Raw genomic sequence first — 11,879 nt, 5'->3', positions numbered from 1 at the left:
GTTGAGAAGTCTGGAAACCACCACAGATGCCCGTGTTTCAGTCCTCTGAGGCCTGCGCGCCCATGCCAAACTGCATTCTTTTCCCAGTCCGGCTCAATATGCCTTTCTGATCAACCATCCAGGTTGTCTTGGGCTGGAAATTTGTTTCACTGTGTTTTTGTGAGTTCTGCTGCTTTAGAATTTGCGTAGAGTCATTTTTACAAGTATTTGGGGGGGTTTGGGGGAGAGCTCAAGCGAGTCACTGCTTTTACTTTGCTGTCTTGGCTCCACCCCTGCCTTCCACCCTTTTAATGGGAATCTTAGAACCAGCTTTAGAATCTCTCTTGCTTGCCTTCTCATCCCACTGTCATTCCTTCCCTAATGTCCAAAGGAATGAATTTTCAAGGGTCCCTTTTCTTGGGGACAAAACCAACCCTAGCCTGGTTATCCTGCCACGTCATTTTGCCCAGTGAGTAATAGCAATCTTTGTGCCTCAGACAGCAGAGGGGGGAGCTCACCTGGAGTGTAACCCTGGGGAAGTTTCTTCCTTCTCATTCCCAGTGAGGCTTCTTCTTGCTAATTGGAGAGGAAGAGCATTCTAGTTATCAGGGAGAAGCACCATTCTGGGACATGCAGATTTCTGCCCTGATGAAGGGAGAGGGAGCATGCTCTGGCAGTCTTCAGGGCTGCTGGTTGAGGTAAGTGCTGGGGAAGAAGTTTCCTCTGGGATGTTCTTGCCTTGTGTCTTTAACTTTTCCACCTTGGCCCCACCCTGATTACTACTCTACCTAGGGATCTGTATAGCTATAGTGAAATAAAAGGTATAAATTCAAGAGGAAAATCAATAGAAAATAAAACTATCTAAAATATGTTGGTTTTAATTAGGAGTTAGAACTTTCCCCAGTTTATCCCCTGAGGGTAGAGTTTGGAGCACTGGCTTTTCTGAATAATTTCCATACAACTGAATATGTTTCATGGAAAAACAACCAGGTAGAGAGCCTGGACCAGAGTCAAAGAGCTCTGCTTGAGAATAACAGCTGGTATTTATATAATACTTGAAGAATGGTAAAGAGCTTTATAAATATTCTTTCATTTTATCCTGTTTTTATATATGATTTCTTGAAGTACAGCTCTGAAAAACCAGGTTGTGATAAAGCCCATTGGGATTCAAATGCAGCTACTTGACTATGCCTTCAAACCCTAATCACTCTGGCTCTCACTGGCCAATAATAGGCCCCTTTGCGTAAGCCTGACTTGGTTATTGTTTGGGATTGTGGGCTTGGAGTGAGTGTAAACAGCAACTGTTTTGGTTCTGGCCAGAAACCCTGAGGATCTTCCCCTCCAAGACTGATTCTTTTGAGAAGGCAAATAAAACCATTTTTTGCCTCCATTCTTACCTATCCTTAGACCACTTAATGGATGTTGCTTTAGATAAACTTAGACCTGGGGAAAACTTTAGCTTAAAAAGGCCAAGGTGACCTACTGCATGGGGTCCTTCACCAGTATTCTTGACTTATGCCTTGCCACTGGATTCTGAAGATTCTGGTGGAAAGAGTGAGGCTAATAACTTTGCACAGCTCTGCCTCACTTAAATCAAATTCACTTGCAAGTCAAAACATCACCAGCCTGATGTCATTGGTCCTCTTTGAGAAAGAAGGACTAACAACAAACATTTTATCCTGGAAAGAATGCTGGGAGGTAGGTGCTAAGATTATCCCCATTTTATAGATGTGGAAATTGAGACAGAAGTTAATGACTTCCCTAGAGTAACATAGCTAGGAAGTCTCTAAGGGCAGATTTGAACTCAGTTCTTTCTGACTTCAGGCCTGGCACTCTACATGTGTCACTTAGCTGCTGAAAAAACTTCAGCCATAAATGATTAAAGCTCTTATGAGTCCAATTGTGCCCAATATTTTTCCCTGTCTCGTAAATTACAATTGTTTAATGACCAATGGTTCTCCTCTTCCTTATAATTTCAGGAGTGACCAGAATCCAGACATAAAGAAAGTCATATCAATCACCTATTATGTGAAAGTATCTGGTGTTTATGTCTCTTCTTACTATATATTTTACCTACTTCATCTAGATTTTGTATTTATTCATGTGTATACATACAGCTGCCCCCAGGAGAATGCAAGCTAAGCCCAATGAGGGCAAGGGCTGTTTAGGTTTTCTTCTTGTATTTCTGGCACATAGCTTAGTGTCTGATGTATAGTAGGTCTTCCATAACTGCTTGTTGAATGAATGCACGAATGACCTCATCCCTGTTTCATCAGCACCTTTTCCTTTTTCCCCATAGGAAGGAGAAATAAGAAGGAGAAAAATTTCATGGGAAACAGCACGGAAGTGACAGAGTTCATTCTCTTGGGTCTCACAGATGACCCCAAGCTTCATCTCCCACTCTTCCTGGTATTTTTGTTCATCTATCTTCTCACCCTTGTAGGGAACTTGGGAATGATAGTGCTGATCCATTCTGACACCCGCCTCCACACTCCAATGTACTTTTTCCTCAGTAATCTTTCCCTTGCAGATCTGGGTTACTCCTCAGCTGTAGCTCCCAAGGTGGCAGCTGCCCTCTACTCAGGGAATAAAATCATCTCCTACTCAGAATGTGCTGCCCAGTTTTTCTTCTTTGTTGGTTTTGCCACAGTGGAATGCTACCTCCTGGCTTCCATGGCCTATGATCGCCATGCAGCTGTTTGTAAGCCCCTCCATTACACCACCACTATGACCATAAGGGTGTGCATTTGCCTGGTCATTGGCTCCTACATCTGTGGCTTTTTGAATGCTTCCATCCATGCAGGAAATACCTTCAGCCTCTCCTTCTGTAGCTCTAATGTGGTTCATCACTTTTTCTGTGATATCCCCCCACTCCTGGCTCTCTCCTGCTCTGACACCCACGTCAGTGAGTTGGTCATCTTCTTTGTTGTTGGTTTTAATGTCTTCTTTACTCTCCTGGTCATCTTGATCTCCTATCTGTTCATTTTCATCGCCATCCTAAGGATGCGGTCAGCTGAGGGCCGCCAGAAAGCCTTCTCTACTTGTGCCTCCCATCTTACTGGTGTCTCCATTTTCTATGGGACAATCATCTTCATGTACTTACAACCAGGCTCCAGCCACTCCATGGACACTGACAAAATAGCATCTGTCTTTTACACAGTGGTGATCCCCATGTTGAACCCCCTGATCTACAGTCTGAGGAACAAAGAAGTCAAAAATGCCCTCAGCAAAATGATCAAGCAGGTGAGGTTTTCTAGGAATGTTTAAACTTTCCAGCAAATAGGGGCATTTCACCTCTGGCACTCCTAGTTGGCTTTGACCAAATGGACCTCGGTCTCTTCATCTGTAAATTGGAATGGGACTGAACTAGATGACCTCAAAGTTCCCTTATGGCTCTAGATGAATGGTCCTATGAATCTTGGGGTGTGAACTCACTGAAGCAAGAATGAGATATCTATGAAATAAAAAACCCATAAAATTAAAGGGTGAGAGAGGAATGTACTGGGAGAGGGGGAAAGGGAGAGGTGGAGTAGGGAAAATTTGACTTTCAAATATAAGACTCAAGAGAAGGATAAAAAAGGCAAAAGGAAATGGAAATCATGAAAGACTTAATAAGATTAAACTGTTTGCATTCCTATATGGGAAGACGATACTTGTAACTCATAGGAACTTTCTCATGATTTTAGTAGATGGTTGGAGTACAGAGGGCACAGGTATGAGTTGAATATGAAGGGATGGTATCTACAAAAAAAATAATAAAATTAAGGGGTGAGAGAGGAATGTTCTGGGAATGGGGGAAAGGGAGAGGTAGAATGGGGTAAATGATCTCACATAAAAGAAGAGAAAGCTTCTACAGGGGAGAGGAAAAGGGGGGATGTGAAGGGGAGTGAGTGAACTTTACTCATCAGAATTGGCTCAAAGAGAGAATAACTTTTAGAATTAATATACATAGATAGAAATGTGATAGAAATCTATCTTACACTACAGAAAAGTAGTAGGTGAAAGAGATAAGAGAAGCGGGGTCATAGAAGGAGGAGCATATTAGGGAAGGGAGTAGTCAGAAGCAAAACACTTTTGAGGAGGGACAGGGTCAAAGGAGAGCACAGATTGAATGGGGATGAGATAGGATGGAGGGAAGTACAGTTAGCAATAGTAATTGTGAAAAAAAATATTTAACAAGTTTCTCTGATAAAGACCTCATTTCTCAAACATATAGAGCACTGAGTCAAATTTATAAAGATAAGAGCCATTCCCCAAATGATAAATGATGAAAAGATATGAACAGTTTTCAGGTGAAGTAATCAAAGCTGTGTATAGCCATATGAAAAAATGCTCTAATTAACTATTGATTGGAGAAATGTAAATTAAAACAATTCTGAGTGAGGTGATACTACCTCACATCTATTAAATTGGCTAATAGGATAGAAAAGAAAAATGAGGAATGGTGGAGGGGATGTGGGGAAAAATGAGACATTAATACACTATTGGTGGAGTTGGGAACTCATTCAATAATTCTGCAGAACAATTTGGAACTATGCCCAAAGGACTCTACAACCATGCATACCCTTTGACTTAGTAATATCACTACTAGGTCTATATCCCAAAAGAGATAACAAACAAAAAGGAAAAAAATCTATGTGCACAAAAATATTTATAGAGGCTCTTTTTTGTTTGCAAAGAATTGGAAATTGAGCGGATGCCCATCAGTGGAAGAATGGTTGAACAAATTTTGATATGTGATTGTGATGGAATGCTAATATGCTATAAGAACTGATGAGAACGCTCTCAAAAAAATTGGAGAGACTTATATGAAGTAATATAAAGTGAAATGTCCTGTGTAAAAAGTAACAGCAATATTGTAAGATGATCAGCTGTGAATGACTTAGCTATTCTCAGCAATACAATGATCCAAGACAACTCTGAAGGGTTTATGATGAAAAATGCTATCCATCTCAGAGAATGAACTGATCGTACTTCATTACAGAATGAAACATATGTGTTTTACTTCACTTTTATTGAGGGATTTTTTTTTGGTCTATGTTTTCTTTCACAACATGATTATTATGGAAATGTTTTGCATGACTGCACATGTTATAGCCTGTATAAATTACTTGCCTTTTCAATGAGGTGGGGTGGGGAGGGAGGAAGGGAGAGAATTCAGGACTCAAAGTTTTAAACATGAATGTTAAAAATTGTTTTTACATGTAACTGAGGAAAAATAAAATCCAAAAGAAAGAAAGAAAAAAAAAGAAAATACAGAGTTGGAAGTTCGGGTGTGATATTCAAGGAAAAACATGACATAATAGATTAAGGAATGAATTGGGAAGCAAGAGACCATGGGTCTACTTCTGGTGTTGCTGCTGCTAACTCTCTTTGTGATCCTGGGCAGATCATTTCCCTATTTTGGCTTTAGGTTTCTTTCTTTGCAAAATGAAGGGAATGACATCCTTTCCACTTCTGAAGGAATGCAAGGCTTTACTTGAAATCAGGAAGACTTGGGTTCATATCCTACCTCTGATCATTGCTAGATATATTATCATGGGTAAATGATTTCACCTTCATAAACCTTATTTTACTTGCCTTTAAAACAATGATAACAGTGTCAGTCATGTGGGAGTAGTGGTAAGTTTGGTTCTCAAAATTTCTCTGTGCTCGACATACTTTTAAGTTTAAACTGTATTCTTAACATTTTATTCATCACTTTCTTAAGTCTAGACATTCAACAAAATAATAACTCAAGGGCTGATTGGAAGCATTTGCCCAAGGTCACAAAGGGAGTTTCCAACAGCAGTAGGACTATACCAATGGTCCCCTGTCTCCCAGTTCATTTCTTAATCTACTAGCCCATTCCAAGTCTTTGACCATTGTCACCGGGCAGTTTGCTTTTTATTGTTTTCCCTCAGGCTCAGATAGAAGAATGGACATGTCCAAGGTCACACATCTCCTCCTTCCTCCTCTTTTAAAAGCAAGGGGGTTAGCCTAGCCCTAGGTAGTCTATTATCCCTTCCAGTACTGACATTATATGACCAGATGACTGAAGCCTCCTGCCGGGTATCAAATGCTGTGGACTAATTAGTTCTGGCCTGTGTGCAAACTGAAGATGGACATGGGTGTAATTACTGCCCTAATTGAAAATGGCCTACCACTTCCTCCATCTCCCCTCACCAAAGTACATGGCACTAGAAACTATGACTACGGTATGCCTGGCTTTGTTCAGAGAAAAAATACATCTTTTCTCTCTTTGTACTAAGGGAGAGTAGTGAAGTGCAAAGATTATGGGTCTTGGAGGCAAACACATGACATTGAGTGCTCAGCCAATTCCTAGCCCTGTGATCTTGGATAAGTCATATCAGTCTCCTCAACTGAAAATTGAGGAGAGTCCTCTTGGGTCACATGGAGCACATAGAGTGGTTGGGAGAATCAGGTGAGCAAACAGATGTCAAAGTGCTTTGCAATACTAAAATTCAGTGTTAGATCGTGAACTTCAATTTCCTTGTCCATTAAATGAGTTCCATCCTCACCAGGTTGTTGTGATGATCAGTTGAGCTAATTTGTGACCTTGGGCAAGTCACTTCCTTTATGGACTTCAGTTTTTCCATCCCCAAAATGAGAGGGTTGGATTAGATGATCTCCAGGATCCCTTGCATTTCAGTAGCCTGTGAGCCAATGATCCTGAGGTTTGGAGAGCTTTTAGTAAAATTCATGAGCAAGGTAATGGGGTTCTGCTCCTCCCCTCTGCTTGCTTGCGAATAAAAATTTGAAGCTTTTATAGAATGCCTGTTATGTTTAAGGCTTGGTGTTGTGTTTTTAGGGGGCCACAGAGACTAATGACACAAAGCCCTTGTCTTTAAGGAGCTTAAAGAAAGAGAGACCATAGCAAAGAAAGTCAGTGTTTATATAGAAGTACCAAATGAGTGGAACAGACATTATGTTTCATAGGAACTTAGAAAAGGAGAACTCAGGGTTAGTCATTGGTGGGGGGAGGTGAGGGGCTTCAGAGCAGACATGAGATTTGGGCTAGGCTTGAAGAATGGGTAGGGGTCAAAGGACAAGAGAGTATGGGACAGGTATGTCAAGCAGAGAACTGGCAAGCAAGTTTCTGCAGAATGCACATTTATGGGATGCTGGTTGGAGGAAGTTGGGAGCAGAGAGGAAGCTATTAAGAATGGACCACTCTGACAGGAGCCAGATGATCAATATATTTCTGAATAGATTACTTTGATAGGTAATTACAGGTCTGTTGCCTTCAAACTGAGCTAAGCTGAAAGCTGATTCTCTCTTGAGAGTACCCGATGACTATGTCCTTAGTGAATTTATATAGAAATTTAAATAGAAAGTCTGGCATGATCCCAGCAATGAGGTTGAGCATAGGAATTCCATCTTCTGCCTGTGGTTGTCACTTCCTATAAATAGAGTCTTAATTATGGGAGCCATAACTCTATTGATAGGCTATGTGACCCCTGGTAGTCCTTGAAGTTTTAAACGGGGACAGAATGGGCATAGGCTCAGTAGATCTGGTGTGTCAAACTAATGACCAACCAATGAAGCTAGTTAGAAGCTAGCCATGTCAGAAACCCCTGTAGCCTTCTAGGAGTCAAGTATGATTGTGGGAATTTCCACGTAAAGCCTTTGTAAAACACTCACCCACAGAGACATTATGGATAGCATACATAATTGATATGATTATGGGAGAGGATCAAATATGGTAACCAGTTGGAGTCAATAAATGGCTGAAATTCTAATCTGAATACTTATGTTAGGGTTAAAGACAAGCCAAAGTACACATTTTAGAAGAAGAGTTGAGAGGTTCACAATTTGGTGGTTTTCTCAGACTCATGTTTGTGAAGGCAAGCTGCTAAACTAAGATGTTTGGTCTGCATTTTACCTGTTGATCCGAACCCAGTATCTTGACAGGCTAGAAAATTGGGCTGAAGTTAGCAAGATGGAATATGATAGAGTTAAGTGTAGAGTTGTAAGCTGTGATTTAAAAAAAACTAATTTCATCGATGCAAGTTATGGAGGAGTCCTTAGAAATTTATGTGAAAGAATCTGTGGATGCTGGTAGAGTGTAAACCCAATGAGTCAACAATGTGATATAGTCATCCAAACCTTGAATGCAATCCTGGGCTATCTTGAGAGGGATAATTTCCAGGGATAAAGAAGTGAGAATATCACTGTACTCTTCCCTAGTCTTATGACATCTTGAGTATCACAGAAGCATCATATTTTGGGGAGATGATTGGTAAACTAGAGCATATCCAGAAGAGCTTAATTAGGGTGGTAAGGGTTCTTGAGTTCATGCCATGTGGAAGGAAATGGAAATGTTTACTTTGGCTTCCACTTTAGCCTTTCCTCTCCCTCCACCCTCCTTTCCCTGACTTAGCCAAAGGATGATTTTGTCACTTTCAAAAGAGGATTTTGGATTTCTAATCTCTCCATTGGTATCTTAACTTTGTCCCTGGGAAATCAGCAGCTGATAGCAGTCTTTGTTTTGAAAGGTAAAGCCATATTGGAAATTGAGAAGAAGAAAGGCAGATTAAGGGTTCTTCAAGGAACCCAAAAGAAAAGTTATGCTATATTTAAGGTAAACTTCCTGAGTACTCCATGAAAGGAAGTAAAAGGGTTTCAGCAATGAGGAATTGTGAGTTGCCTTTTTTCTTCATGTTTTCTCTAAACCTTAGACTACTTTCTCCTGGACTCTGTATCTACCTGTGGGAGAATATGTCACAGACTTTCAGGGAAATATTTTGTATCAGCTATTCTTACTATACTAACTTAGTAAAATACCCCAAATGTCAGAAACAGTGTTTCTAACTATAAAAATGAAGGGTACAGAAAATAAGAGATGTAAAAGCTGCTTGAACTAAGATGATTATCTTTCACAACAGAAGTAGCAATGTGAATGATTGAAGGAGTGAAGGCAACAAATTGTGGGAATGATCCAAGGTTGCCCCTTGGCTGGGGGTCATCAGTGATATAGGCATTAAAGAGAGGAGGACAATGTAGAATTGAATTGTCTCACAAAAGAGTCAAGGTGGTGAGAAGGGGAGAGATTGGCCAGTACAGAGGAGATGGCTTGGGATGTTATTGAGGGGTCAAGGGATTGAAGGTTATGGTGTCAATGAAGAGTAGGATTACATAAAGGAAGACTGAGGGAGAGGTAGAAAGCCAATAGATTATGGTTGGATAATACTTGAATTCTTCATAATGGTTGGATAATTCAGAATCTTTGAACGTGGAGATGGTACATTTTTGGGTTATGGCAAAATCAAAGGTATGATAATCTTTGTGAGAGACAGGGTGATGGAATGGCTGATGGGAGGTGATTAGGTTGAGAAACTGAGTGGTTAGGATATTTGAAGGAGAATCAGTATGAATGTCGAAGTCCTCTAGTATGAGTCAAGAGTTGAGGAGAGAAAAAAATGTAAGTCAGGTATCAAAATCTTTAAAGGAAGAAGGGGAATGATCTGGGAATCTGTAGACAATAATTCCAGGATTTTGAATGGGTAAGGCGAATATCATGAACCGCAAAGGAAGTGAGGTTACTGAGTGTTGGAGAAAGGAGGAGAACATGGAAGTAGCAATGAGGAACAAGGGATATTCTAACTCCCCTTCCTTAACAAGTGAGCTGAGGAGAACTGGAGAAGGTACAGCCAGTACTGTAAATGGTGGCTGGGGAAGCTGTGTCATAAGTGGGAAGACAGGGTTCAGGAAAATCTAGTAGAGGGAAGGAATGGGAGAGGAAACAATTTAAGACAAAGGGAAGGTTGCTGCCTATGGAACAAACATTCCAGAGGGCAGTGAAAGGGCTGGGTGGAAATAGGATGAAACTTTGGGGTGGAAAGGTTGAGGAGGATGGCCATGGGGTCTGGATGATGATCTACAGGACTTCAGAGGTCACTGGAATGTGAAGGTTATTACCATGTGTGAGAATGTTCTTCATTGAGTGGAGAAAACCACTCTTCTGCCCTCAAAAACAGGCACAGCAATAGATGAGATGTCTGAAGTCAAGGGGAGTGTTGCTTTTCTTTGTGCCGAAGGGTTCTCAGATTGATAATGAAATTATGAAATAGGATTATGCATGGCAAATTTTTTTGGTACTAACCAGGAAAGCCTACTATGGTGTGGGAAGTGGATCTGCAGGTATTGAGAAAGTGGTGAGGGGATGAGTGGGCATGGAAGGGGGAAGAGGATCAGGAGGGGGAGAGGTGGACAATATTACTCATAGGACTATGAAGTAGGGTTGGGAGCATTTGGCAGCAAGGACCTGAAGGGGGTGGAAAAGTGTTCAGGGGGCAGCAGTTGGAGGTCTCATTTTCATAGGGGGAAGAGACTAACTCTTATTTATGTTCCCTTGGGGTTAGCTCATTATTGTATTCAAATCATCTCCAAGTTGTGGGTAAACCTTTAAAGTTTACGTGTCTACATCACCTCAAAATTATCAGCAACTTTTGGTGTTCTGCTGGTCTGGAACTTGTGTGGAATTTATATATCATAGGACCAGAAACCTGGAAGGACAGCTCCTAGATGTTTTCTGCTGATTCAGCACATACTAACAGGATGTGTGATACTTTGTAAATTATGCTCCTTTGGTTTTTGGGACAGTTTGTATGTGACTTCCAGATTTCCCTTTGCAAATCTCATTTCTTCCTGTTGCCCCTTTATATTGGCTACTTATAAACTTACTACATTGACTGAGGGAGGTAGTTCAGGAGGACCACAGTAAGATACAATTCTCACCTAGTTCTCCATGTCCTAGTTAGTGATTGGGCTGGAATCACGAGGTACAAATTGCTTTGTGCTAGTGCAGAGGGAAAGAGTTGCTTCGGGGAGGATGGGAAAGGCTCAGCCCCCAGTAGCCTTTGCTCAGGGACACAATGCATACAACAAGAGATAGAAGGCCCAAGGTCCTAGTTCATGGGGTGTGGTGGTGCCTGAGGTCTTCTCACCTGAGAAGTCTGGTGAAGAGGAGGTAACAGGAAATGGTAGATTCCTTTCTTTCTGGTTTTAAGCCCATTGTTCTATCCACCGAGCCACCTCACTGCCCTAGGGTTGTTATTAGAATCATGAAATGAAGAAATAGTATGCCAGAGGAGGAAGTCTGAAGCATTGCACAGAGAATTAGATTTAATGGCGGAGAGTAGAATCAGGATCCTGAAACTCCACCTGGCAGTGTGACTTTGAGTAAGCCATCAACCTGGGTCTCAGTTTCCCTATCTGTAAAATTAGAGGTTTGGAATAAGTGATCTATCTTCTTAATATTCTCTGACTATATCACATTCAAAGTGCTTTGTAGCTGTAAAATGCTGTATAATTTTAATCTAATGGACATTAGGTGTCTTCATTGTAATTTCATTTGTTGTTAATTCTACTAAACAATTGAAAACCAGTTGATAAAAGAGTTACTTCTTGATATATCCTGATTTATGATTTTAGAGTGGTGAGAACACTGGACAAACTATGTGCCTTTGGACAAATTTTTTCTACCTGGGTCTCAGTTTCTCTTTTGTAAATTGAGAGTCCTAGACTAAATCAGTATCAAAAGTCCCTTCCAGCTTGAAACATAGAACATAAAATGTCAGAGCTAGAAGAGACTTTAGAATACAGAGTATGAGCTGTGAGGGACCTTAGGACATAGAATGTTGGAGCTGAAAGGGAGCTTAGAATATAAAACATAGCAGGTCCTTTCTAGTTGTAAGGTCCCATGTTCTAAGTTCCTTCAAAGTTCGGTGATTTTATATTTTAAGACACATTTGGCTCTAACTTGCAATGATTATGATCTTATGATTCTCCCTGGTTCATCAGTGTCCCTGTGCATAACAGTTAGGGTTCCATCACCCTATACCCCAAGAAATAACAGTTTAATTGCTTGTGCTAATTGTAAACAAAACTCTGAACCT

General features: G+C 40.8%; 1 protein-coding gene across 1 annotated transcript; it reads left to right on the top strand.

Moving 5' to 3' along the window:
- Nucleotides 1–2,307: 2,307 nt before the first annotated feature.
- On the top strand, nucleotides 2,308–3,246 carry LOC114042628 (olfactory receptor 1444-like). The gene has a single exon (XM_027861316.1). It carries the CDS (start codon nucleotides 2,308–2,310, stop codon nucleotides 3,244–3,246), a length of 939 nt encoding a protein of 312 aa, XP_027717117.1.
- Nucleotides 3,247–11,879: the final 8,633 nt, after the last annotated feature.

Source organism: Vombatus ursinus, unplaced genomic scaffold (assembly GCF_900497805.2).
Source record: "Vombatus ursinus unplaced genomic scaffold, bare-nosed wombat genome assembly UNPS02014662.1, whole genome shotgun sequence".
In the NCBI taxonomy this organism is placed as follows: Eukaryota; Metazoa; Chordata; class Mammalia; order Diprotodontia; family Vombatidae; genus Vombatus; species Vombatus ursinus.
The sequence above is the reverse complement of the archived record's forward strand: the minus strand, read 5'-3'. Positions and strand labels throughout refer to the sequence as shown.